The sequence below is a fragment of the Anguilla anguilla genome, chromosome 4 (assembly GCF_013347855.1).
Source record: "Anguilla anguilla isolate fAngAng1 chromosome 4, fAngAng1.pri, whole genome shotgun sequence".
NCBI classification, from domain to species: Eukaryota; Metazoa; Chordata; class Actinopteri; order Anguilliformes; family Anguillidae; genus Anguilla; species Anguilla anguilla.
Genome location: NC_049204.1, coordinates 2,543,609 through 2,571,600, shown reverse-complemented (window position 1 = coordinate 2,571,600; position 27,992 = coordinate 2,543,609). Strand labels below are relative to the sequence as shown.

At 52.6% G+C, this 27,992-nt stretch overlaps 1 protein-coding gene across 6 annotated transcripts in view; it reads left to right on the top strand.

Annotated features, from left to right (window-relative positions):
- The window catches only part of LOC118224713 (lisH domain-containing protein ARMC9), a 30,901-nt gene extending 3,187 nt beyond the window's left edge, over positions 1–27,714 (top strand). The window contains exons 6-27 of one of the 6 annotated variants that reach the window (XM_035412358.1): positions 251–343; positions 1,279–1,303; positions 1,658–1,815; positions 1,962–2,060; positions 3,209–3,253; positions 6,480–6,494; positions 6,948–6,982; positions 7,650–7,761; positions 8,303–8,395; positions 9,567–9,660; positions 9,763–9,886; positions 11,403–11,542; positions 11,694–11,770; positions 13,039–13,113; positions 13,841–13,931; positions 14,283–14,341; positions 15,261–15,359; positions 15,830–15,942; positions 18,409–18,521; positions 19,715–19,805; positions 21,506–21,684; positions 27,560–27,714. In XM_035412358.1, the coding sequence (XP_035268249.1) occupies positions 251–343; positions 1,279–1,303; positions 1,658–1,815; positions 1,962–2,060; positions 3,209–3,253; positions 6,480–6,494; positions 6,948–6,982; positions 7,650–7,761; positions 8,303–8,395; positions 9,567–9,660; positions 9,763–9,886; positions 11,403–11,542; positions 11,694–11,770; positions 13,039–13,113; positions 13,841–13,931; positions 14,283–14,341; positions 15,261–15,359; positions 15,830–15,942; positions 18,409–18,521; positions 19,715–19,805; positions 21,506–21,684; positions 27,560–27,582 (1,953 nt within the window). In that variant the 3' untranslated portion in view covers positions 27,583–27,714. The remainder of the gene's footprint in view (positions 1–250; positions 344–1,278; positions 1,304–1,657; positions 1,816–1,961; positions 2,061–3,208; positions 3,254–6,479; positions 6,495–6,947; positions 6,983–7,649; positions 7,762–8,302; positions 8,396–9,566; positions 9,661–9,762; positions 9,887–11,402; positions 11,543–11,693; positions 11,771–13,038; positions 13,114–13,840; positions 13,932–14,282; positions 14,342–15,260; positions 15,360–15,829; positions 15,943–18,408; positions 18,522–19,714; positions 19,806–21,505; positions 21,685–27,559) is intronic. The other 5 variants (XM_035412359.1, XM_035412360.1, XM_035412361.1 and 2 more) reach the window with 5 other exon arrangements.
- The last annotated feature ends 278 nt before the right edge of the window (positions 27,715–27,992 follow it).

Sequence of the window (27,992 nt, the reverse complement as noted above, 5' to 3'; positions counted from 1 at the left end):
AACATTTACACTGCATCGGTTTATATATACTGAAGAAATGCAGGTCAAGTACCTTGCTGGAGGGTACAACGGCAGTGTCCTACCCGAACCTATGAGCTTTAGGTTACAAGACTAGTTCCTTACCTGTTATACTACACTGCCGCCCCATGTACAATCTTAGAGAAGAGCATGCCATTTAAATGAAAATAAATATGTGTGTGTGTGTGTAATATACGCCGATGTCTTAACGCCTAATTTCCTCTCTATTCAGGAGTCGTGGATGCCGGAGTTGAGGCGAAAGCTGGAGCGCTTTTTGTCATCGACTCTGAAAGCCTCGAACGCTCCCAGGCTGTTCGCTCTGTGCGTATCCTTTGCAAAACGGCGGCGTGCGCTTCCTTCGTTCGCTGTCCGTACGCGTAGGAAGCAGATGAGCAGGCTCGGCGTGACCTTTCCAAGCATGCAGTCGCGCGCGGCTTGAGTTTTTTTTCATTAAGTGAGCACGGGGCCCGCTCGTTTATAATCGCCGCGTTCGAGGTCTGTGTGTCGTCTGGGAATACAAAGCAGCCGCATTCTCTCTGAAAATGAGCAAACACAAGAGCCGGCGAGTAAGGACCAGCCGCGTTGGAACAATGCTTTTGACTTCAGACAAAAAAAACGAAACTGAGTTTCTGTTTGCTCTGTCTCTCAGACGCAGATTTAAAGCTTTTCTCTCTTTCTCTCGACAAGTAAACACAACATTAGTATGCTCACGCTGAGCCCTGCTTGTATTTTTACCCAGCTTGGACAAACTCTTTCTGGGCAAAACACAAAAGCAAAAAAAACAAAGTCATATTTTACTACTGCTGTGAAACTTTGGGCTCAAAGGAAAATCTGATTGTACCCCAGAACCACAAGACGTAAGTGGTGTAAAGCTAAAAAGACAGACGGGATATTTATGACAATGTATTAAACAATTGGGGCTTTATTTGTGATATGCTGTGTTGGTTTTCCTTCCTTTGTTCATTGAAAGAGAAGAGACCATTTTATTTCAGTGAGTGGCAGAGGTTTGGCGTCATGTAGCCTTTACCTGTCCCAGCACCTGTACACTCGGGGAGTTACATCAGTCTTAATGCTCAAGACTGTAACTACATACATGTGATCCTGGCTTCATACAGGGATGAGTTTACAGTAACTTTCCTGGTATAATCACGGTGGACGGACGTGCTGTGTTATGATGGCTAACGTGGCTCGTGTTCATCCGGAGAACGTGTTTGAGTCTTTGTGTGGCGATTGGCTGTTTCCTTAACGGCAGGAACTCAGAAGGAGAGCGCAAAAGGAAATAAAGGTGATGTCCCTTCCTGTCAGCGAGGCAACACAACACATGCATCGTCTCAAATACAAAATGCTTGCAAAAGGATGTTTCACACATATTTTGAATAAGCTTTATTTAAATATGCTTGTACGAGCACGAGTAACAGAAACGCATTTGTGTTGTGAAATATAGCGATTATGAGTACATGCATTAAATATGAACACCAGTTTTTTGTTTCTGTGCTGTAATATGCAAATACTCTTTTTAAGCTGTTCTGTAAGCGAGAGCGTGGTGACTGCATGCGTGTGTAAAACGGACTGCGTGCGTGCATGCGCGGGTGCATGCGCGTGCATGCGATGGTGTGACCCGGGCGCGCTGTGTCTGCAGAGGAGCTGCAGCAGCTGCAGCAGCAGCTAGCCGAAGCGGAGCGGCGGGCAGCCAGCGGCATGCGGCGGTTGAATAAGCTGCAGGCCGACTACCACAACCTGATCGGCGTCACGGCCGAGCTGGTGGACTCCCTGGTGGCCACCATCAGCGGAAAAATGGTGAGCGTCACACTCCAACTCCCCCCTGGCCCATCTCTCCTCGTTCAGCTCTGAGTCACGTTCCCCGCCCCCGAGGGCTTCTGGGATACGTCAGCCCCGCGTCCTCCCCGAGGGCTGATGGGATGCATGCGCTGTTGTTGTTGCAGATCTCCCCAGAATACCTGCAGAGCATCTGTGTGCGTCTCTTCAGCAGCCAGATGAGGCACAGCACAGCTCAGAGCATCGACTTCACCAGGCCGGGCACTGTAAGTCTCACCTGTGTACCTGTACACCTGTGTACCTGCGTACCTGTGCCCCTATGTACCCGTTATACCTGTACACCCGTGTACCTGTATACCTGTGCAACTGTACACCTGTGTACCTGTATACCTGTGCACCTGTACACCGGTATACTTGTGCAAATGAGTACCTGTTTGCCTGCACATGTTTACCTGTACTCCATACACCTGTGTACCTGTACATCTGTTTACTTGTACTCTGTTCATCTATGCACCTGTGTACCTGTGCCCCTGTATGCCTGTGAGACCTGTATACCTGTGTACCTGTGCCCCAGTACACCTGTGCACCTGTATCCCTGTGCAGCTGTGCAGGAGGGGATGTCTGTTTCCCCTGGCCCCTGCCTGTGACACATATTAGCTGCTCTCTCTTAATATGAGTGACCTTTGGATAAAACCACGCTCAGTACTTCTCCATAAAAAAAGCAATCTGTCGCAATTAGTATTCAGTGATGGGGAGATGTTCCTCATTGTTCTTGTGTCGCTTGTGTGTTATATCTTGGCACACCTGTGTTTAAAAAAGAAATAGTGTGTTGCCATGGTTTCTCCATACTGAGTGCTGTATTGTCTTTGTTGTATCAGTAAAATGTTTATTATTCTATGCATGCACTGTATACGGCGTAAACATTTCCATCAAATGCTTACTGAAAGGTAAAACTGTATTATAATTGTTTCTCACCATGCTAAATTTATCTCCACCGAGCTGAGAACTTTTCAATCCCCAGTGCAAAGTGCAAAATGGCTTTTAGGGCTTGCAGAGTCCAAGCCTTTTTAAAATCAGATTTTTCTGCACCGGATTCCTGTAGATTTTCCCAATGACATGTAGCTGACCAAAGGAAAAAAAAAGCCACACGTGCTTAGACTTCGTGATTTCACTTCCTGTTTTACGTAACACACGCTATGAGAGCTGCCTGCCGAATACTGCTCGTGATGTCATGTGATGCGAGCGCAGTATAAAATGGAGTCTCGGTGTCGCTTCAGGTCCTCTCGCAGCCCTACGGCCGAGCGGGAGGCTCGTCTCTCTCTCTGTGTGCAGTTCTGTGAATGTGTCTCTTCCATTTCCATGCCTTACCTAAAATCTCTGATGGCTTCTCTTCTGTCGATGTCTGTGCATTAAGGGATATTACTCTTTGAGCCCATACAATGACAATGATGATGGATATGTAAGTTGCTGAAGTTTCATTTTTTTCATAACCCCCCCCTCCCGTCTTGCTTGCTCCCTTCCGGTCTTGCCCCCTCACCCCCGTCCTTTGCATCCTTCCCTTTTGTCTGTATCGTACGTCCACATGTTCTCACCCCCCACCCCCATCACTCTGTCCTAGTTCAATGGGATTATCTGTCCATAGTCCTTCATTGTTAAGATGATTGTCTTCGTTTAGATGGGATCCAGTTCGTTTGTCCTATCCCAGAGGGAGTACTTTATTTATTTATTTTAAAGTACCTTGCCCCCCCACCTGCCCACTTTGTTTATTGACCACCTTTTAAAAAAGAAAACCCCCTGCCCCCCCCCTCCCACTTTTTATCATTTTTTATTGATCTGTAACCTACGTATTCCTGTATTTACATGCAGAATTAATGTTCATGTGCTATAAGCCAGATATACGATTTGGCACGTCTTGGCGCCATCGTGTCTCTGCAAAATCCCAATCTAATGTCTGGAAGCGCCGCATTTAAACTGTCAGCATTAATTCACAGTTATGTAAGCCTTTATGTGTTTGTGTGGGAGTTTTCTACCTCAGCACTCCACGTAACTTTATATTTACTCAATGTGAGGGCCTTTCCGCCGATGGGGAGAAACTGGACCTGCGGAGCCTGATGTGTGTCAGTAACGTCTGTGCGCAGGGAGCGGATTATGGCGAGGTTAATGACGCAGTCCACACAGGCGGCAAACAGCCAGCTCGCTCGCCCCGAGCACCGCGGAGACAGGGCGCACAATGGTCGCCATGGACTGTCGCCGAACAAAAAATGGAGAATTCCGTGCGATAGTGAGGGCGTTTACGACTTTCCCTGGGCGGCTCATCCCTCTACGGCTTTGTTCCTCTGTTCCAGTGTGTGGATGGGCCCCGTGGTCTGGTATCTGTTAAGGCTCTGCTCCAGTGTGTGGATGGGCCCCATGGTCTGGTATCTGTTAAGGCTCTGCTCCAGTGTGTGGATGGGCCCCGTGGTCTGGTATCTGTTAAGGCTCTGCTCCAGTGTGTGGATGGGCCCCGTGGTCTGGTATCTGTTAAGGCTCTGTTCCAGTGTGTGGATGGGCCCCGTGGTCTGGTATCTGTTAAGGCTCTGCTCCAGTGTGTGGATGGGCCCCGTGGTCTGGTATCTGTTAAGGCTCTGTTCCAGTGTGTGGATGGGCCCCGTGGTCTGGTATCTGTTAAGGCTCTGTTCCAGTGTGTGGATGGGCCCCGTGGTCTGGTATCTGTTAAGGCTCTGTTCCAGTGCGTGGATGGGTCTGGTATCTGTTAAGGCTCTGTTCCAGTGTGTGGATGGGCCTCATGGTCTGGTATCTGTTAAGGCTCTGTTCCAGTGCGTGGATGGGTCTGGTATCTGTTAAGGCTCTGTTCCAGTGTGTGGATGGGCTCCGTGGTCTGGTATCTGTTAAGGCTCTGTTCCAGTGTGTGGATGGGCCTCATGGTCTGGTATCTGTTAAGGCTCTGTTCCAGTGTGTGGATGGGCCTGGTATCTGTTAAGGCTCTGTTCCAGTGTGTGGATGGGCCTGGTATCTGTTAAGGCTCTGTTCCAGTGTGTGGATGGGCCTGGTATCTGTTAAGGCTCTGTTCCAGTGTGTGGATGGGCCCCGTGGTCTGGTATCTGTTAAGGCTCTGTTCCAGTGTGTGGATGGGCCCCGTGGTCTGGTATCTGTTAAGGCTCTGCTCCAGTGTGTGGATGGGCCCCATGGTCTGGTATCTGTTAAGGCTCTGCTCCAGTGTGTGGATGGGCCCCGTGGTCTGGTATCTGTTAAGGCTCTGTTCCAGTGTGTGGATGGGCCCCATGGTCTGGTATCTGTTAAGGCTCTGTTCCAGTGAGTGGATGGGCCCCATGGTCTGGTATCTGTTAAGGCTCTGTTCCAGTGTGTGGATGGGCCCCATGGTCTGGTATCTGTTAAGGCTCTGTTCCAGTGAGTGGATGGGCCCCATGGTCTGGTATCTGTTAAGGCTCTGTTCCAGTGTGTGGATGGGCCCCATGGTCTGGTATCTGTTAAGGCACTGTTCCAGTGTGTGGATGGGCCCCATGGTCTGGTATCTGTTAAGTCTCTGTTCCAGTGTGTGGATGGGCCCCATGGTCTGGTATCTGTTAAGGCTCTGTTCCAGTGTGTGGATGTGCCCCGTGGTCTGGTGTCTGTTAAGGCTCTGTTCCAGTGTGTGGATGGGCCCCATGGTCTGGTATCTGTTAAGGCTCTGTTCCAGTGTGTGGATGGGCGATAATGATCAAGTCTCAAAACACCATCGGGGAAGTTTTATTCTGACGGGAGCACCATTGTTTCGCCCTCAGCGTGCGTCGTACAGGCTTACTCCCGGAGCCTCACAAGCTCAGGCGAACGTCGCTCAGGAGCGTGGAAAAGAGGTTTAATTGTGGGAGTGACGGTGCGTTCTCTCCGTTTAGCGGACCTCAGCCGACATGTTTCACGAGTATCGATGTTCGTCCGTTTATTATTTAGTTATTATTTACGATGCGGTTAAAACGCTAACGGCTCCTTCTGCTAGCTGAGCTGTGTGTGCTGCCTGGCATGGCTTGGCTTGAGATCACTAACACGGGGGAGCGCTCAGCGCTGTGAATGCTTTGGGCTGAATGCGGGATACTAATTCTGCGGTATCTCCATTCCCTGCTCCAAAATATATATATATATATATATAAAATATGAAGATGTGCCATTACTCCTGTACCATTTCAGTGGTAAAGTGATGCAATGTTTGGCATTGTGTTACATGAAGTATGTTCATGTTGAAAAAGATAAGAACTTTTTTCGGTTAGCCTGTACTTAGGTCTTCTTGCAGAAGAGGAATGAACAGCTGGAGGCCTAACCAGAGTGACAGTTAAGTCACATCCTTTCACTAGATCCCACCTTGGCTTCACTTTCCAGAGAAGCACCATTATTAGAGGCAGGCCTATATTCCCTGTGTTTGACCCGTTTTGTAGAGATGGAAGATTCCAGATTTGGTGGTTTGGTTTGTATGAGCAGCGTTCAGTGGGATCTTTAGCCCAGGAGGGGGTTTTGAATGTGGAGATAATGGAGAATACTGCACACTAACACCCCCCCCCCCCCCCGACTGCAGTGTCCTTGTGATCTGCTGCATGGACATTACTGGCCAATCCGTGTACATCCCGAGGGCTATGCATGTGGTTTGCCCCGCCCCCCTCATTAGAATAACCACACCCCCTTTTTTATTCATCCAGGGCGGAGCCTTCCCGGTGAGTAATGTCTTTTGGGCCGAGGTCATGGTCATAGGTGCTGTCTGGAGGTCTGATGGCTGCCCCACCTTGGTCCCAGACGGAGGTGCCGTCTGCTGGGTTTTCATCCTTCCTCAGTGCGTAAATGAACATTTAACGCAGCTGATTACCCTCTTAAATCAGCTGAGCGGGTGGCTGAATTTTAAGGTGAAAACAAAAACCAGCAGCGACACTTGTGCCCCTCCAGGACCAGGGTTTGGCAGACCTGGTCTAAAACTCAGCCTAATTTAGTGTTCTTAATTTTTTTTGTTCCTCACTCATTTGTTATTGGTACTTGTTTTTGTCACAGTTCTGTTAACTTGGCAGACAGACCTATTCTTTGTTAGCAGTGGCATGTTGTTCAGTGGACAGCCATGGTGTGATGTGATTGGCCCCTTTGAGTTCATGCAGAGGCCTTCTCCTCTTCCTCCTCAGGCATCTTCAATGCTGCGAGCGTCGATCGCACCTCCGTAAGTGAAACTGTGTGTGTGTGTGTGTGTGTGTGTGTGTGTGTGTGTGTGTGTGTGTGTGTGTGTGTGTGTGTGTGTGTGTGTGTGTGTGTGTGTGTGTGTGTGTGTGTGTGTGTGTGTGTGTGTGTGTGTGTGTGTGTGTGTGTGTGTGTGTGTGTGTGTGTGTGTGTGTGTGTGTGTGTGTGTGTGTGTGTGTGTGTGTGTGTGTGTGTGTGTCCTTTTTATTCCTTTCTCAAAATCAAGGAAAACAGCCATTACAGGTTTGTAAAGTGTCCAGCAGAATTTCAGTTTTGAATAAATCCAAAATGTTGTGATGGGTTGCCGATTAAAGAGAACTTTATGCTTGTTATTTTAAAATTAGTATTCGTCTTCAGGACCTGCAACTCTCTGGCTGTCTTTTTTTTTATTGGCCGCGTTCAATGGAACCTTTCGGTTTTGTCCCCGAAGCGGGTGAAATGTGGTCTGGATCGGGTCGAGGTTCCGCCCCAGTCGTTAGAACCGGCAGCCAATGGGGCCGCACAAGGGCCCAGGGGGACGCCCAGTGTGGCTGTGGGTTCGGCCAGGTCTCCCGTCTTTAAACCCTTTCTCTCTCTCTTTCTTTCCCCCCCTCTCTCTCTCTCTTTCTCCCCCCCCCCTCTCTCTCTCTCTCTTTCTTTCTTTTTTAAAGCAAAGTGCAGGACGTGCCGTTGCTGCCGTCGCTGGACTATGAGAAGCTGAAGCGCGACCTGCTGAACGGCACCGACCGGCTCAGAGCGCTGCTGCTGCAGGCGCTGCGATGGGTGAGCGAGGCCTGGGGGGCACGGGGTCCCCGTCAGGCGCCAAACCGCCCCCCTTACCCCCCCCCCTTACCCCCCCCCACCCCCCCATTACCCCCCCCCCCCCATTACCCCCGCGTTCTCTTTTCTCATTTAGCAGAGTCAGAGAAAAGGAACTGCAAAGTCACCGGACGGTTTTAGAATTTAAAATCGACCGATTGACTGATCAATGCTCTCCTGGCGACGGTGAGAGTCTGTATTCAGCGGGCGTCCCCCCCCCCCCCCCCCCCCCAGAGTGTGCTGTGTTTCTGCCTCTCATCACTTTCTAAAGCTGCCTTAAGCTCTGGAGCCCGAGCTAAACCTCCCTAAAAAACCCTACAACTTAGCGCTAAACCTGCCTGAACCCCGCAGTCTGAGCACCTCTCCTCAGACTGGGGGTTTTCACTGTGAGACAGCAGCGCAGGGTAAAAGTGTTCATGTGAAAGTAGCGGGACGGGAATGCTGTGCTGGCGGTCAACCTGCGCTGGGGCTGAACTGAGGGGACCTTCTCTCTGCTGGTTTTCAGAGGCTGACCCGCTCCCTTCACGGGGAGCAGAGGGACACTGTGCTGCAGGCCTTCATCAGCAACGACCTCCTGGACTGCTACAGCACAGGCCAGGTACGACACAGCACAGCACAGCACAGGCCAGGTATGGCACGGCACAGCACAGTACAGCACAGGCCAGGTATGGCATGGCACTGTATAGCACAGCTCAGTACAGAACAGCACAGCACAGGCCAGGTATGGCACAGTACGGCACATTACAGCACAGGCCAGGCCAGGTATGGCACAGTACAGCACAGCACAGTATGGCACATTACAGCACACTTGTACTACACTACCTCAGCTGATGTGTGGTGAGTGTTCTGGTGCAAAATGGCTGCCGTACATCACCCAGGTGGGTGCTACACATTGGTGGTGGCTGAGGTGAGTTTCCCCCTCATCACTGTAAAAAAAAAAAAATAAATAAAAAGCACTTTGAGTTTTGAAAAAAGCGCTATATAAATGTAAAGAATTACGACTATCGAACCTCCTTTGTACCTGAGCCCTGGGTCATGCACGGATTCCCAGGAGTCTCTGTGCTGCCTGTCGGACAGCACGCTGCTCCCAGGGCTCGGGGCTTGGCCTACATCGAACCTCAGCCCGTAACCCTAGCCCTCTCTCACCTGCATCAATAGCGGGTCTCTCGCCCACAAGCGCGCTCACACAGCGGCGAGCCTCTTACACAAACGTCCCAGGCTCAGATGGTGTGCGCCCGTTTGTGGGGACACTCCGTGGGCTGTTTGGGAAAGGTAACGTAAGGAGGCGGATCAGGTGACGGGGTCTCTCACCTGCAGGGCTGGTTCTGCGCTGGGGCGGCTTTTCGACTCCGTAACATCCCCCCCCCCCCCCCCCCCCCCCCCAACGCGGTGCGTTCAGCGTTCACACAGTCGCTCAGGGCGCAGATCTACACAACAGCAGCAGCGCTGACGGGACAAAGCCAATCCCCCACGGGTCCCGGCCCTCCCTCCGAAAATGTAAACTGTCATTGTTTGTGCACAAGAGCCACGGGACATAAATCAGTGTCACTTCAATAAAAAAAAAAACTAAAAAAAAGTTCCACGTTCGTGAAACAGGAGTGTGAAGTGCTCCTCTCTGTGTGGCGGCCTGGAGGCCAGGTGAACGCACTCTCGTCTCGTTAAAGTGAACGTGCGCAGAGCGGGACTGGGAGGGAAACGCGGGTTTTGGAAAGCGAACGCGGGGGGCGAGTTCCTGCCTTGCGCTCAAACGTGGTCTGTCCCCGCTCTAGCAGAAGAGCGTGCTTCACCTGCTGAAGTCGAAGAACGAGGTCGTCCGGCAGTACATGGCCCGGCTCGTCAACGCCTTCGCCTCCGTGTCCGAGGGTGAGTGCAGTCTAAGCTCGCTGCGTCGCCGGTAAGGGCTCAGACCCGGCGGAGCGGATGAGATTCTGACGCTGAAGCTAACGCTAAAGCTCCCCCGTCCAGGTCGGGTGTACCTGTCTCAGATCCCCTCCCTCCTGAGGACCCTGGAGGACACCGTGAGGACCGAGGAGAACGACTCCGTGACAAAAGAGAACGTTCTGGGGGCCCTGCAGAAACTCAGCCTCCGGTGAGCACGTTAGCATGGCCGCCGTACATGACTGCTCACATTAATGCGGTTAGCGCTGCTCTTCCTGTGCCTCTGTCTCTTACTGCCAGGGAGCACGTTAGCATGGCCGCCGTACATGACTGCTCACATTAATGCGGTCAGCGCTGTTCTTCCTGTGCCTCTGTCTCTTACTGCCGGTGAGCACGTTAGCATGGCCGCCGTACATGACTGTTCACATTAATGCGGTTAGCGCTGCTCTTCCTGTGCCTCTGTCTCTTACTGCCAGGGAGCACGTTAGCATGGCCGCCGTGCATGACTGCTCACATTAATGCGGTTAGCGCTGCTCTTCCTGTGCCTCTGTCTCTTACTGCCAGTGAGCACGTTAGCATGGCCGCCATACACGACTGCTCACATTAATGCGGTTAGCGCTGCTCTTCCTGTGCCTCTGTCTCTTACTGCCAGGGAGCACGTTAGCATGGCCGCCGTACATGACTGCTCACATTAATGCGGTTAGCGCTGCTCTTCCTGTGCCTCTGTCTCTTACTGCCGGTGAGCACGTTAGCATGGCCGCCGTACATGACTGCTCACATTAATGCGGTTAGCGCTGCTCTTCCTGTGCCTCTGTCTCTTACTGCCGGTGAGCACGTTAGCATGGCCGCCGTACATGACTGCTCACATTAATGCGGTTAGCGCTGCTCTTCCTGTGCCTCTGTCTCTTACTGCCAGTGAGCACATTAGCGTGGCCGCCGTACATGACTGCTCACATTAATGCGGTTAGCGCTGCTCTTCCTGTGCCTCTGTCTCTTACTGCCGGTGAGCCCGTTAGCATGGCCGCCGTACATGACTGCTCACATTAATGCGGTTAGCGCTGCTCTTCCTGTGCCTCTGTCTCTTACTGCCGGTGAGCCCGTTAGCATGGCCGCCGTACATGACTGCTCACATTAATGCGGTTAGCGCTGCTCTTCCTGTGCCTCTGTCCCTTAATGCCGGTGAGCACGTTAGCATGGCCGCCGTACATGACTGCTCACATTAATGCGGTTAGCGCTGCTCTTCCTGTGCCTCTGTCTCTTACTGCGCAGTTTTATTGTGGGGGGAGACGGAGTAAATGATCAGCTGACCAGAGTGAGAGCCAATGAGCAGGCGGTGTGCTGGGATGCGCCGTGTGTCACTGTGATTAACTCTGTGTGTGCGTGCGTGTGCGTGTTTGTGATGCGTGTGTGCGTGTGTGCGTGTGCGTGCGTGCGTGTGTGTGTGTGTGTCTGTGTGCATGTGTGCGTGTGCGTGTGTGTGTGTGTGTGCGCGTGTGCGTGTGCGTGTGCGTGTGTGTGTGTGTGTGTGTGTGTGTGTGTGCACGTGTGTGTGTGTTTGTGTTTGTGCGTGTGTGTGTGTGTGTGTGTGTGTGTGTGTGCGTGTGTGCGTGTGTGTGTGTGTGTGTGTGTGCACGTGTGTGTGTGTGTGTGTGCGTGCGTGCGTTTGTGTGGGGTGTGTGTGTGTGTGTGTGTGTGTGTGTGTGGTGCGTGCGTGTGCGTCCCCGCAGGCGAGCTCAGCAGTCGTGTATGATTGAGGACGGTCTGATTGGCTGGCTGGTGGAGGAGCTGCAGGACTCTGACTGCCTGTCGGACTACACCCTGGTGTACTCATCCGCCCTGCTAATGAACCTGTGCCTGCGCACACAAGGTAGGTCCCGCCCCCGCCCTGTCACTCACCGTCAGGCCTCGCCCCCATCACATCAGTGACACGTAGGCCCTGCTCTCTCGCTCTTTCTCTCTCCCTCCCTCCCTCTCTTTCTCACTCTCTCTGTCTGTCTCTCTGTCTCTCTCTCTTGCAGGTAAGAGGAAGTGTGCTGAGATCGCGAAGCGCGTGCTGAAGGTCCTAACAGACCTCCTGGGACACGAGAACCACGAGGTGATTCAACACACCCCCCCCCCCCCCAAGCTAATCTCACCGGGTGACGCCGTGCGCTCGTTAGCGTTAGCGTAGCGTAGCATGCTCAGCCTGCTCATCCGCCCGTGCTAAACTTGAATCAGCCCTCAAGTCTCCCGGAAAAGTGAACCTCTCTGACCCCTCCGATCGCTGGAAGGCGGTAAATTAGTGACGCGTCACTCGCATGCTTCAGGCCCCCGGGCTCATTTTGCACCCAGTGGGGTTCTGCAGGTCTGTGGTTTTGACGCTGGGAGGAGGGGCTGCTCGTCGGTTAGGGATGAAGACGTAGCGGGACTCTGGGACGCGTTTCAGGCCGATCGCTCGCTCTCTCTCTTTCTTTCTCTCTTGCTTTCTCTCTCTCGCTCTCTCTCTCTCTTGCTTTCTCTCTCTCTCTCTCTCTCTCTCTCTCGCTCTCTCTCTCTCTCTCTCTCTGCGGCCCATCCTCCCAACGCACTCGCGGTCTGGTCCTGCCGTGATTGGTCGGAGCTCCATCTCCTGTCCGTCAGCGCTGCTGCACGACGGGCACCATCCGTCTCTCTCCCTCTCTCCTCTCTCTCCCTCTCTCTCCCTCTCTCCTCTCTCTCCCTCTCTCTCCCTCTCTCCGCTCTCGCCCTCTCTCTCCCTCTCTCTCCCTCTCTCCTCTCTCTCCCTCTCTCCTCTCTCTCCCTCGCGCTCGTCTGGAGGAACGGGTCGATGACGAACGCGCGATTCGTACTTTTCCTCTGACTTGAGCTGACGGGGAAATGCCAGAATAAGGCCTTTGATGTTGTTCTGGGTGGGGCATTAATAACGCTGTGGGGTTATATTGTCTGAAGCTGCCTAATGTTTATCACAAAATAAATAAGTCTCTTTTGTTTTTCTCCGGTCAATAGGTTCTTGTGAAAGTGCGTAGTGACTGAGTCGACGCTTTGTGAATTAATTTCACAAGGCTTGCTTTGTGTGAAGCAGGTTTGGCATTTATTCAGGAAGCTGCCACGCCTGATTAAATAATGTATGCGTGTTGCTTTATTATTGATCTGAGTGTTCATGTGTGAGAATTGATCTCTGTTGGTGAAGTCCAGTAGGCTCTCTAATGGACTGCAGTCTTAACTGCACGGACTCACAGACACCAGTGTCCATTAACCTGTGTTAGAACATAGTCTGCGGGACGGTGAAGTTTTGGCGAAGTGTTAAGTTGACTCTTTTTGCGATGTTGATTTGACCCTTGACCCCGCTGGGTGACCCCTGACCCCATCGTGCTGCGATTGCAGATCCGGCCGTATGTGAACGGGGCGCTGTACAGCATCCTGTGTGACCCCACAGTGCGCGAGGAGGCCAGGGAGATGGTGAGTAAAACTCTTCGTCATCTTCATCATCACCACCTGCTTTATCATCATTTATACATTTGGCAGGCACATATTGGGGGGGCGACATGGCTCAGGAGGTAAGAGCGATTGTCTGGCAGTTGGAGGGTTGCCGGTTCAAACCCCAGCCTGGGCGTATCGAAGTGTCCTTGAGCAAGACACCTAACCCCCAACTGCTCTGGCGAATGAGAGGCATCAATTGTAAAGCGCTTTGGATAAAAGCGCTATATAAATGCAGTCCATTTACCATTTACATATATTTGCATATATTGTCCATTTATGGCTGTGGATATTTCACTGAATCAGTTCAGGTCAGGCCTAGTGCCATGGCATTCCTACCCATCCATTCCTACTTAAATAGAATATAATGAAATATATTGAAATTATAATTACAAATCTACTTCAGAGTAGTAGAATATATTGCATTATATCAAAGCAGCAGTAGTTTATATATTTGCCCATGTATTGTGAAGTTTTGATGTATCTGGACAGTATATTTCACTTCAGTATATTTTCAGTTATTTCACTTCTGTGATGGAGCAGTACTACCTGTAACTTTGTCATCAGATGCCCAGTTCCTTCTCCTCTCCTGCAGGCTCTCCCTGGTTAATTTCCTCTCCTCCGCTCTGCTCCCCCGTTCCTCTCCTCCGCTCTGCTCCCTCGTTCCTCTCCTCTTCTCCTCTCTGCTCCCTGCTTGCTGTGTGTTCAGAGTCTGGAGGAGATTCTGTGCTGCTACAGTAAGGAGGAGGATCCTGACCTGCACAGGCAGATACAGTTCATCATCAAACAGCTGCACTCCGGTGAGAGAGAGAGCAGCACACACACACATACACACACACACATGCACACTCACACACATATACACACACACATACATACACACGCGCATACACGCACGCACACGCACGCAGACACACAAACACACACATACACGCGCATACATACACACACACATATGCACATACATACATACACACAGTCATACACACACATAATGAAACAACTTCCAGTGAAAGTCCAGATTTGTCAGTTGTTGTCGGCAGCTGCTGTAGTTTAACTGACAGTAACGTTTTACTGCTGAAGTCCCAGACCACAGCCCAGAACTGTGTGTGCGTTTCTCCCTCTACCTGACCCGGCGCGTGTGTTTCTAGAGGAAACGTCTGAAGACGGTGCGGAGTCTGAAGATGAAGAGGAAGATGATAACGACGAGGTGAGCTGACCTCTGACCTCAGATCCCCTCGCTGGAGTGATGTCATTATTCCGGAAGCTCCCGGAATGGATGATGCTTATTATCGTCGTGACACATTATTTTATCATGTGAGGAATTCAGCAGCTCCACCCTGTTTAACAGGATCTGTGGGTCTATTGTTTCAAGTGCTGAACCGAAATCCTTAACCTTAATCTCACAGAGGCTGAAGGACTTTAAAATAAAATGCACAGTGGAGTTCAGTGCATCGATGGTGCCTCCACCGTCTGTATAAACACACTGGTAGGAGTCCAAAAGATTCTGCACATTAGTCTGTAATTTCCATACTGTAATGTGCTCAAGAGATCTCATCGCTATCGATGTCAAAGCTATGGGCCTGAAATCAGCATTTTCCTGGGGGCGAGATTATTTTAGGAACAGGAGTAATGGTCCTGGAATCACTCATGCTGACCTGGCAATGGATCAATAAAAAATTGGCAGCGTGGAGTTTTTAGTTTTTTCAGGTGAGCACTGCAGGGTTAGCGCACGGAGTTATACAGGTGCACGGGGTCACACAGGTGCACAGGTGCGGGAACTCCTGTCACCTCACAAAATTAGCACTCGCGTCACCAACACCGCCCTCGCCTGCGTTTCTCTATGTGTCTGTGAGCAGGAATATTTCACACACTTTTTTGTTGTTGTTTTGACGCAGTTGATTTTTCCATTTCGTTTCCTCACTCGGAAACTAAATCTGTCTCGCAGTATATTTTCCTCCCAATACGTTGCTTATTCTTCCCATTCCGAGGGTACTTAGGAGCCCTGTTTGTTTCGGCGGGTGCGTTGTGACGGCTCCGCCATGTTGAAATGTAGAAGGTGATCCGGGCTCATTCACCGCTGTGTCTCGGAGCAAATCCCCATAATCCTTCGCTCTTTTTTTTAACAGGACGACGCGATGGAGGCCGACCTGGATAAGGAGGAAGTTCTGCAGCCGCAGCCCAGAGAACTCTCCGGAGAATCGCTGCTGACGACCGAGTACCTGGGGGTGGGTGGCGGGGCGCTTTCCGTACGAAACGGGACACCCCGCTTCGGTTTTTTGAACGTTCACTTCTGAACGCTTTTTGTAAATTGATAAGAGTCGAGCTGGGAAGCCGCCAGGCGCGTTTCGGTCCGGGTCGCCGGCTCTCATTACCGTTGTATTATCACCGCCATTGTGAGCCACGATTCTCCAGGTCAGATAAGTGACACTCTGAAGTCCCCGCAGGTCAGAGTTGGGATTTCACCTGACAGAGGCTTAGGCTTTAACCCTATCGCATGTCTGTGCCATACACAACGTCTGAACCCTGTGTGTGTGTGTGTGTGTGTGTGTGTGCGTGTGGGTATATGGGGTATGTGTGTGTGTGTATGGGGTGTGTATGTATATGGGGTATGTGTGTGTGTGTGTGTGTATGGGGTGTGCGCGTGTGTGTGTGGTGTGTACGTGCGTGCGTGCGCGTGCGCATGTGTGTGTTCCAGATCATGACTCACTCTCTGAAGGCTAAGCGGCGGTCGGCGCTGGCGGGTCAGAGCATCGACGAGCCGCTCCAGCGCCCGGTCACGCCCAGCTCCCAACGAAGCACCTCCGTTCTGTGAGTGCCTTCCCCCGTTCTGACCAATCCGCAGTCACTTCCCTCTCTCTGACCAATCCGCAGTCACTTTCCCTCTCTCTGACCAATCCGCAGTCACTTTCCCTCTCTCTGACCAATCCTCATTCACTTTCCCTCTCTCTGACCAATCTGCAGTCACTTTCCCTCTCTCTGACCAATCCGCAGTCACTTTCCCTCTCTCTGACCAATCCGCATTCACTTTCCCTCTCTCTGACCAATCCACAGTCACTTTCCCTCTCTCTGACCAATCCGCAGTCACTTTCCCTCTCTCTGACCAATCAACAGTCACTTTCCCTCTCTCTGACCAATCCTCATTCACTTTCCCCCTCTCTGACCAATCCACATTCACTTTCCCCTCTCTGACCAATGAGGAGCCACTTTCCCCAATGTTGACCAATCCAGAGTCAGTTTCCTAATTTTTGGCCAATAAGAAGCCACTTTCTCCTATTTCCCCTATGTTGACCAATGAGGAGTCACTTTCTCCCACTCTAACCAATCCAGTCAGTCTCCCAAAATCTGACCAATGAGGAAGCAGTTTCCTCACCAATGCGGAGCTGGTGTTCACTCACTCATGTCAGTTTTTTTTTTAGTGGCGGCGGCTAATGGAAATGCGCATTGGGGTCGGCCTCTCAGCTGAAAATCAAACACAGTAATGTGTGCCTTCAGCTTTGCTGCTCCAAGGGGCCACTGTTTGCTTTTGCGCGTCGGTTGTCGGAAGTTGCTCGGGTTTCATCCTGGCGAACGCGGCGCCGTTATTCGGAAGCCGAACCGTCGAGAGGCCCGTGAAAGTAGCCGTCCTTTTGTTCCGGTGGTGGATGTGTAGACAGGAAGACCTCAAAAGCTGCTTATCTCTGGATCTGCTGAGTGAGGTGTGCTTTGTTTAGGGCTGCGATGAAACCCTACGGGACAGTGGATCTCCAGGAAGGAGACTGGGAATTCCTTGCTCTAGTTCTTGAATGAGGTGTGGCTTTGTCAGGGTTGGAGTGAAAACCTACTGGGTGGTTGACCTCCAGGAATGGGGTTGGACAGAAGAGTTGGGCTGTGACCACTCCCCCCCCGGCTGACTCTCAGGTCTGGTGTGAGTCCAGGTAAACTACACCTGGATGCACATCAGTGGTGCGTCAGTTTCCATGCAGGCTGACCTGTTGATCTGGGTTTACCTCACAGGGCTGTCCATAGCCTTGGATTTGACCCCATCCCCAGTACAGGTATCTGTTTGTCCATCAAACACAAATTCAGCGCTCAATGACAGCAGTAGATTCCATTACATTACATTACATTACATTACATTACAGGCATTCCACTTGATGAGGTATGTTGTTCTTCACGGAGCAGTGAAATTCTAGTGTAAAAGGCTCTGCACAAATAAATTAGATCTGATTTGCCGTAAGAGCTGAGGATGACTGACAGCGTTCAGCCAGTGAAAGGGAAGAAGGCAGTATAAACGGCTCCGTGTTGGTTTGTCAGTCGTTTCCTTCTGTCTTTCATTTAGCTGTTAATGGCACCAGAGGCGATGAATGATTAACTGACTTTTATGTTTGTGGTCGCTGTTTGCGGATAAATTGTCCAGCCACATAGCGCAATTTGGCACAGGTGTTACCTGGTGTGACATTCAGCGAAACGTTTTGGGAGGTTCTGGTCCGCGGACCCCGTCCCGCAGTGTGCGTTTGCCGCCCCCCCCCCGAACGAGCGGGTGTCAGAGATGCCTGTTGCAGAATGAGGTCATGGGGCTGCCGTCCAATCAGATGGCGGGTAGATGGGCCGGATACCGGTCCCTGGCGGTGCCCTGGCTCGTGTTCCACGCGGCATTGTTCCCTGTTTTACCGCCCGGGCCGTTGGCATGAGCATCAGCGAGCGTACAGCAGCCCTGCCCTGTGCCCTCTGCCCTCTGCCCTGTGCCAGCCATTGTGCTCGCCCGCGAGTGAGAGTCCGCTTCAGCTGAACAATTGAGCAGAAATCACTGAGTCACCGGCGAGGGAGGGGGGGAGGGGGGGGGAGAGAGAGAGAGAGAGAGAGAGAGGGGAGAGAGAAAGAGAGAGAGAGAGAGACGGAGAGAGGGTGGAGGAGAGGGTGGGGGAGAGGGAGGAGGAGAGGGGGAAGAGATGAATGGAGGGAGGGAGGGAGGGAGGGAGAGGGGGAAAGGGACAGGCTGCGCAAGATAACTCAATCAGAAGAAAAAGAGTGGGTGGAATGTTCTCCTGATTAATCAGGAAGTGCTGTTTTTTCAGACCTTAAATGTGCGTCTCCCGCTGAGACTGAGGATCGGGGGGATCCTGCGCTCTCGGACAGCTGAATGCCAGATCAGATCATCGGCAGTAAAAGCCTATTACCAGTTTCCCCAGAAGTATTTAAGGTCACAAATGTCTGTTTCCCGTGTAAACGGGTAAAAGCATGAAGCGGGTCTGTTCCTGTGTTTAATGAGATCTTTATTGATTTTCCCTGGAGCAGTGACGGGGAGCAGAGACGGCAGGAGACTCCGCCCACCTCCCGCAGCAGCCCCCGCCCCACCCCTCGAACCTGCAGCCGGCCCAGCTCTGCGGACTCCCTGCACCGAACTCTGGGTGAGTGTGCACATCGGGGGTGGGGTGGGGTGGGGTGGGGGGGGGGTTACACACGCATGCTCGCACGCACACACACACATCACACATGCACACACACACACACACACACACACTGTACTTCTGAACTCCCACAGAAACAGGGTTCATTAATTATGTCAGGTTTAATCTTATAACTTGAAGTCTCGTCTTAAGTCCATTGTCACAGGGATTTGTAATCACTCAATTCTGGAGTGCTCATTCCAATAAAACACCTGTTCTTGTGAGCTCAGAACAGTTTAGGAGTTGTGATTGATGTTATCTGTAAATGTTGTGTAATTGTGTGTGTATGACGGAAGAGAACAGGGAAACTGGCAGTATGTTGTGAGTGACTGAGCCTCGTGGTCATGGGGGACGGGCGCGAGGAGCCGTTGTGTCCTTCTGCTTCAGTGCGAGATGAGCATGCCGCTCGTCTTCCTCCTGTCCGCCTCCCGGGGAAACGCAGTTTGTGGGTTTGAGTGGTTCGATGCTGCCGTCAGTGCCCTGGGAGGAGGCGGGGGGGCGGTGGGGGGCGGCGGGGCGTTGCGGGGCGCGGTGGGTGGGGGGAGGGGGCACGCCCGATCGTTTAAGCGCTGCTCCTGGCAGCCAGCTGATCTGGCTTTTCTCAAGCACCACTTACGCTGGACGTGATCCTTTTCACCCGGTGACTCACAGTCAAGGTCAACTGCTGTGTGGGGCTTGTGTCAGGAAGACAAGGAGGAGAGGGTAAACAGAGGGGGAAGGGGGGGGGGGGGGGGGGGGGGGTGTGCAATCATCCATCCCAGAATGCCTTTGGCTTCATCATTCAGTCGTCAACAACAGCGTTCTGCTCCATTTCAACCCCTAGAAAAACAACTTGTTAGACGCCTCGTTGCGAAGTTCCTGTTATTTGTTTATTTTTTACATATTACATTACAGGCATTTGGCAGACGCTCTTATCCAGAGCGACGTACAACAAAGTTTATAACCATAACCAGGTACAGGTGTGTTGAAAACCCTAGAGGGAAGTACAGTTCCAAGTGCAGGGAATGACCGCGTAGTTTAACTTGGACCCTGTAGGTTAATCTGATTAACACGAACAAAAACAGCAACAAAGCAGTCTATGCAAATAATACAAGCAGTAGTTGAGTAGGCCCACAGGTCTGCAAACGCCCATGTGTCTCCCCTGTCTCTCTCAGACTCTGAGTGTGACCAGGACCCCACGCTGCACCACCGTGTCGAAGGGCACCCCCTGCAGGGCGGGGAGAAGTACAACGGGCACATGGACAGGTGAGGACCTCACACAGGTGTGGGTGTGAGCGGGTGGACAGGTGAGGACCTCACACAGGTGTGGGTGTGAGCGGGTGGACAGGTGAGGACCTCACACAGGTGTGAGCGAGCGAGCGGACAGGTGAGGACCTCACACAGGTGTGGGTGTGAGAAGGTGGACAGGTGAGGACCTCACACAGGTGTGGGTGTGAGCAGGCGGACAGGTGAGATCCTCACACAGGTGTGGGTGTGAGCAGGTGAACAGGTGAGGACCTCACACAGGTGTGGGTGTGAGCGGGTGGACAGGTGAGGACCTCACACAGGTGTGGGTGTGAGCGGGTGGACAGGTGAGGACCTCACACAGGTGTGGGTGTGAGCAGGTGAACAGGTGAGGACCTCACACAGGTGTGGGTGTGAGCAGGTGAACAGGTGAGGACCTCACACAGGTGTGGGTGTGAGCGGGTGGACAGGTGAGGACCTCACACAGGTGTGGGTGTGAGCAGGTGAACAGGTGAGGACCTCACACAGGTGCGAGCGGGCGGGCGAGCGGGCACACTCCCAGCCTCCCTCTCCCCGGGCGGAGCAGCAGAAGCCGTTTGAGAGAGTGCAACATTCCGGCCTGGGAATGACATCTACGCTCCGGAATGCCGGGGTCGTTATTGTCTTCCCGTTCGGAATGTTTAATCCCCTCTCCGTGCGGAGCTCCCCTCGCTCTGACTCAGCGCCACGGAGCCCCTCCTCCAGCCCTCCCCACAAAGAGCGCGATTCACCTCCGATAAATCCCCCCAGAACCTGACCCTGTGATCTCTGCACACACTGAGCCTCAGGTACACAACTTTAATTAACTCCGCCGGTGTCTTAGCCTCACACTGCCAGTCTAAGCCTCTTTTCTGACCGCCCCCCCTGCACACTGAAATAGACCTGTGTGGATTAGTCATCCAAGATCCAGGATCCTGCCACCGTCTGCACCACCAAGGCCTCAATCAGAGAGCAGCGATGGGCCAATCAGACAGCCTGGGCCAGTCTGAGCAGCCAATCAGAGAGCCTGTGCCAGTCTAACAGCCAAACGGGCCAATCAGAGAGCCTGGGCCAGTCTAACAGCCAAACTTGCCAATCAGACAGCCTGGGCCAGTCTAACAGCCAAACAGGCCAATCAGAGAGCCCAAGCCAATCTGAGTGGTGGTGAGCCAATCAGAGAGCCCAGGCTAGTCTGAGCAGCCAATCAGTGAGCCGCGTTTCAGATTGCCCAGGCTGTAGTGACAGATCTGGTTGGATGATGAATAGCAGTTGTGTGCTTGTGTGTGCTGGTCCGTGTCGTCAGTGAGGTCGTCTCCTCTCAGGATCCTGTCCGAATGCTCTGTGGTGCTGGACACGTTCCAGACCTGCTGTCCGTACACCGCAAAACATATAAGACACTATGGTCTGGAAGAAATCATTTCTCAGCTTGTATGCAAGCAGTGTCCAAAAGAGACGATGAGAGTAGGAAAATGTTTGTTTTTGCAGTTTCAGACGGCGTTTTAATTTGTTTGTTTTTTGTTGTGTCATTAAATGACATACCAAGTTATGCAATGACCAGACCTTGGATTTGCCTGAAAGGGAAATGATATGCAGGTATCATGTGAGCTGATCTGGCACGGTGGTGCTAGTGCTTTTATTATCAGTAGCCTGCGTGTGGAAAGTTTTTTTGGGAGTGGCCTAATCTACCTTGTCCCCCCTGTTAGCGACTTCATCCTGGGGTTCGCGAACCGGCCCAAGATTCCACGTACTCCCGACGGGGGGGGGCAGAGCCCCAGGAGGGGGGGGCGCGTCCCGCCTCTGGCCCCCCAGTTCTGCCAGTCGGGCCCCCAGCAGACCAGCAGGCCCAGCTCTGCGGGGTCCCTGAGCGGAGCTGGCAGGCAGAGTGAGTATCCGTCCGTCCGTCCGTTTGTTAGTCAGTCTGAGCCCTGTGGGGGTGGGGGGTCGTGTTCGGTTTCTGAATACCGAAGGGGATCCCCCCCCCCCCCCTCCGTCTTGACACCAGAGCAAGTTCAGGTCCAGAATTTTAATGCCTCTATTGAGTCATGGTCACGTCGAGGCCTGTTTCCCATTGAAGGGGGTTTCAGACATTGAGGACTACATTTCCCATGAGCCCCTTTGGGAAAAGGTCTCTGGTTTGCTGTGCTAATGGGGTATATGGAGACCACAGCTGTAGTCTTCTCGGTTGCGTTCACTTTAACAGGAACTGTTCCTGTGGAACTGGGGAACGCAGAAAGGATGGAATACTGTTGGCGGCTCATGGTGAAATGGGGGGCAGGCTTTCACAAATATTCCGCTGTCCCGCCTCGGCACCTTCAGGTCTGTGTGTCTCAGGATGTCTGTTCCCCTCTGGGAAGGAAACAGCCTGGGATTTCTAATCTGATTTTTTTCAGATTAATGAACAGCCAAAGTAAATGCTAGTAAGCTAGTTAGCCATTAATTTTAGTGAAGCAATCGCGGTGCACCTCCAGGAAGTAAAAGGCGAGCGCAGCCCTGCCCGAGGGGCATGGCAGGTAAGGGATACATTTAGGTGTTTTACACGCGAGTTAACAGAAAAGCTTTTCACGGTTAATTTTATCAGGTTTTTTTTTTGGAAGGGCCGTAAGGTTCGTTCGCGCGGGGGTTTGTCTGGGCGCTCGCTCCCCGGGCGATCGAGAGAAACGCCGCTGCTCAGCAGGGGACGGCGGGGACGGCGGGCCCAGGCTCCGGAACATTCCGTCTCCCGCCCGCGGCGCCGTTTGTTAGGACGGGTCCCGGGCCTCCTGCTGGTTTCCGTGGTTCCGGAGCGCCATGACAACAGCGCAGTGTGTCAGCAGAAAGCACTGTTCGCGGAGGACCCGCGTTCCCCTCTGACCAATTTACTGCCCGTTCTGTGGCCCCCGCCCCCCCCCCCGCACTTCGCCACGACCGCGGGGGGCCGTCTTGGCGGAAGGAAGTAGGCATGGTGTCCGGGGGGTAGCTGTGGGTCACTGCAAGCTGGCAGCCGCCGTGAATCGCTAGTCGCCGAGGCCTGAAAGAGTGTCGGCCAGGGCACTCTGGGACACCACCGCGCCAGCCTGCGGTTAGCGGCTATGCTAACGGGGCCAGACACCGCAGTGCTGTCGGCACGGAACGTTAGCATGGTTAGCGTGCTAACCTCCCGCAGTGCTGTTGGAACGTTAGCTGTAGAAGGGTGGATGGGTCAGGTGGACAGCTCCTGAACACTGGGCCTAAACACCAGTCCTGAACACTGGGCCTAGACACCAGTCCTGAACACTGGGCCTAAACACCAGTCCTGAACACTGGGCCTAAACACCAGTCCTGAACACTGGGCCTAAACACCAGTCCTGAACACTGGGCCTAGACACCAGTCCTGAACACTGGGCCTAAACACCAGACCTGAACACTGGGCCTAAACACTAGTCCTGAACACTGGGGCTGAACACTGGGCCTAAACACCAGTCCTGAAAGCAGAGTGAGAAAGCGAGAGAGAGAGAGTGGAACAGGACGCACCTGTGCCCTTTGGCCAGCTGCGCTGTCTCTGTCGCTTACGTCAGCACCGTCCGCACTTCCTGCGGAAAACACGCTGCACTGAACGCCGTTTCCGCCGCACGCCTGCCTTTCCTGGCACACTGTGAGGGGGAAGAGCCAGCGCTCTGCTGCGCACAGAACAGCTGGAGGCTGGGATTAGGGCTCTGGCCTGAGTCACTCATTCACCCAGTCACTCATTCACTTACTCACTCACCCAGTCACTCACTCACTCACTCACTCACTCACCCAGTCACTCACTCATTCACTCACTCACTCACTCACCCAGTCAGTCACTCACTCACGTACTCACTCACTCATCCAGTCACTCACTCACTCACTCACCCAGTCACTCATTCACTCGGTCACCCAGTCACCCAGTCACTTCAGGTACCCAGTCACAGGTGTGTTTCCTTAATCTTCCATAACAGCATAACAGGAAAGAGGCATAAAAAGCAGCAGAAAGGAAAGCACGTCTTCTCTGCTCTCCAGGCCAGGCAGCGTCAGAGAGGCCAAAGCTCTGAGCAGAGCGCTGTCTCTCATACCACCCCCCCCACCCACCCCCCCCCCCCCCACGCAAGACCACAGAGCTCTTAAGACAAAGAGCTGTATCTGCGGCCCGTGCCACTAAGTGCCCTGATTTACGGGCAGCCCTGGAGCTGCCTTTGATGTGTATCCCAATATTAGCGCCCCCCCCCCCTCCACATCCTCCCCCCCCCATCTGGGCTGTTATCAGGAATATCGCTGGCGGGACAGCAACGGATGACTTTGCTCCGAGACAAACGCTGGCAGACGACTCAAAACAAACCCGACGGAGAGAGGAAGCGCGGCGATGGAGACCTCTGGCCATCTCGGGCTGTTGTTCTGTGACTTCTACAGCAGTTCCCAAAGTATCCGCTTCCTGTAATGGGGGGCGGGGGGGGGGAGGGGAGTACGGGGGGGGGGGGTATAGGGTCCCCCTTCCCCTGAACTTACAGTGCCATTAATATTTCAAATCCAGATTAACTTACACACCTTGCTTTTTCCTTTTGTTTTTTCTCCCCATAAAATCCATTTATACAGTTGAATGTTTACTGAAATAAGTCTGGCTTGAGACTGGAACCCGCAACCTCAAATCTGCCTGTCTCTGCAGAGGAGAGGGGCTAGCAGGCTGTCCCTCCTCCCACAGTAATGACGAGGCAGAGTTTTACGTGCAGTGTGTGTTAACACCCTGTGGCCCGGTGCGGTGCGGTTCCATCTCTCTGTGGGAGGAAACAGACAGACGTGCTGCATTAGCGCTAACGCTATCCTTCACATCCTGTCCCAGGCTGGAGAGCGCATTTCCTGTCTGTGAGTGTGGTGTGGCGGCCGCAGCAGCAGCAGCTGGTCTGAGCAGCGCAGGGTTCACCCCCAACCCCCCAGGGGGTTCAGTGATGGAGAGGACCGGCCCCCGGCGTCCCATGTGGCGCACTGGTCAATGTTCCGATTACCGCGCGGTGTGGCGTCCGCTGCCGTCCGCCGCTTTCGTGGGTCTGGTGAGATCGGCGGCTCGGCTGCGTCTGGGAGCGATGGCCTCGGGGCCGTGGCGGGATCGTTATCGGAATGCCGTCGGGAACGCCGGCTCCGGATCGGAGGCTTATCGATCGCGGTCGCCTGTGGCGCGTTTCAGCGATGCGCCCTGCCCCCCGAGCAGTCTGGTGGAGCACCGACGCCCGAGGAGCCGCCCCCCCCATCCCCACCCCCACCCTGCCGGGAGGTGGGCTAGCGGTCGTTTTAAAGGACCCCCACTGATGGGACCGTTCCCGGATCCCGGTTCCCGTCTCTGCCGCCTCATCTCCTCCTGCTGGCTGACATCCAGAGAGAAATAACAGAGCAAGACAGCCAATGAATCGCCTCACTGTGTTCAGAAAGAGAGGAACTCCGCCCGTCACTGTTTACTTTGGTAACCACCAGTGTAACCACGTCGACCAACAGAACAACGCGGACAGTGATTGGTGGATACTTTCCGCTTCCTACGCCTGCTTCCTTTTTATTCCAGAATGGATTCCGGAAGTAAAACTAGAAAGTTTCCACCAATCGTTGTCCATGTTGTTCTGTTCGGTTGTTGCCAATTATGGGTTGTGCCTTTAAGGTGTGGTCACGACTGTCTTGTCCTCGTTTGATTCTAGCTGGATTCAGTCCAGAAGCATATTTTTGGTCTTGATGCAGTGGTTGAGTTTGATGACAGATACAAACTAGAAATACCGCCTCGCGGTTGCATGCCTCCGCCAACCAGTAGCCAGTTTGGATATAGAATGTCATCACTTCATCAAGACTTCATGCATGTGATAATTCACTCCTTCTCTGGTTCTTTTTCCTGGCTAGAGCAATGACTCTTCACATATTATAATTTCTAGTCACCCAGGGTTGCTTTCCAATGGCTCTCAGCACCTAAGTCTTGGGGGAGAGCTTGCATTTGAAAGGGCACGTAAGTACAATCTCTAAACAATGGAGTCTTGCCAGGAGGAAAGGCTTCATGCATGTGATAATTCACTCCTTCCCTGGTTCCTTTTCCTGGCTAGATTGACCGTTTGGATATAAAATGTCATCACGTCATCATTTTATCCTATTAGACATTTGTGTGAAACTTTGTCATAATTAGCGTATGAATTCTTGAGTTACGGACAAAAACGTGTTTTGTGAGGTGACAGTGACCTTGACCTTTGACCAAAATCTAATCAGTTCATCCTTGAGTCCAATTGGACGTTTGTGCCAAATTTGAAGAAATTCCCTCAAGGCGTTCCTGAGATATCGCGTTCACGAGAATCGGGACAGACGGACGGACGGACGGACAGACAACCCGAAAATATAATGCCTCCGGCCACAGCTGTGCCATCGCGGAGGCATAAAAACATGCAACATCTGAACATCTCTGTTCTGGAATGCAAGATATGTACGGCTTGCGTTCAGCTGTTTCGATGACCTACTTTTCAAACGGCGAATGCCGTCCTCCCTGTGATTTGAGTTGTTAGGTGCATAAATACATACAGTAAATATGCAGCAGCGCATTAGCAACGTGTGGCCTGTCCCTCCATCAAGGTGAATGGAATCCCTGAGTGAAGACGCACGCTAATGCTCGTTCACTCTGTCTCTGGATAAGAGCTTCTGCTTTGATTTGGGTGGTGGATTTGTGGGTAAATGTTGTATCGATCCTTGTTGCACACCACTCATTTATAGGATAATAATAATAACAATAATAATAAATTCATTTTATATAGCGCTTTTCACAATCTCAAAGAGATTGAGAGTGAATCTATGAGAGATGTAGTTCCCAGACTCAACATAACATGTAACATGTTTTTATACTCTATATTATATTGAGCGAATAAAGCAGCGGCAACGTTTCGGTCATTCACCTTCCTCAGGCTGTAGAAGATGATGAGGCTTTCTCAGTGTTTCACACAGCCGTCAGTCTCAGTGTTTCACACAGCCGTCAGCCTCAGTGTTTCACACAGCCGTCAGCCTCAGTGTTTCACACAGCCGTCAGTCTCAGTGTTTCAAACAGCCGTCAGTCTCAGTGTTTCAAACAGCCGTCAGTCTCAGTGTTTCCAACAGCCTTCAGTCTCAGTGTTTCCAACAGCCGTCAGTCTCAGTGTTTCACACAGCCGTCAGTCTCAGTGTTTCAGACAGCCGTCAGTCTCAGTGTTTCACACAGCCGTCAGTCTCAGTGTTTCACACAGCCGTCAGTCTCAGTGTTCCAAACAGCCGTCAGTCTCAGTGTTTCACACAGCCGTCAGTCTCAGTGTTTCACACAGCCGTCAGTCTCAGTGTTTCACACAGCCGTCAGTCTCAGTGTTTCAGACAGCCGTCAGTCTCAGTGTTTCACACAGCCGTCAGTCTCAGTGTTTCAGACAGCCGTCAGTCTCAGTGTTTCACACAGCCGTCAGTCTCAGTGTTTCAGACAGCCGTCAGTCTCAGTGTTTCACACAGCCGTCAGTCTCAGTGTTTCACACAGCCGTCAGTCTCAGTGTTTCACACAGCAGTCTCAGTGTTTCAGACAGCCGTCAGTCTCAGTGTTTCAAACAGCCGTCAGAACGCCAGACACAGGTGTAGTTCTTAATTAGCAATTAACTTGTGAACACCTGAAAAGATTCAGGATCACTGAGTTTTGTTTTTCCAAGCTTAAGTAGATAACGTAATTGTGAAGCCAGTTTAATCCACTGATGTGTGATTTTGGGTAAAACCTGATCTGACCCCCCCCCTCTCCCCCCCACCCCCCTCGTTATTCCCCTCAGGCAGCCAGTCACACAGGAAGTGAGGTCCCGCGTCTCTCACCGGCCGCGTCCTTCCCGCCAACGTCCGCCACGCACGCAGCTTCCTGAAACCCGAGGAACGGGCCGCACGCGGGGTCACCGCGGCAACGGCGGCGGTATTGAGGGGGGGGGGGGGCTCTCGGGGGCAGAACAATATGCGGGATTGTCAGTCCCCCGCCCCCCCCCCCCCCTCCCTCATCCGCGGCGCGGAGCGATCCTGCAACCCAACACTCGCTGAATAATCCAGCGAGCGCTTTCCATCACCCCCCCCCCCCCCCCCTCGCCCAGGAGCTCTGGGTGTAGCTTTACCACCTCGTCCCCTCCACCCTCCCTCCTTTTCAGCATTCTCTTCTTTTTCTCTCTCTCTCTCTCTCTCTGTTTATGATGAGGTTGTATTTCACTCATTATCGCAGTT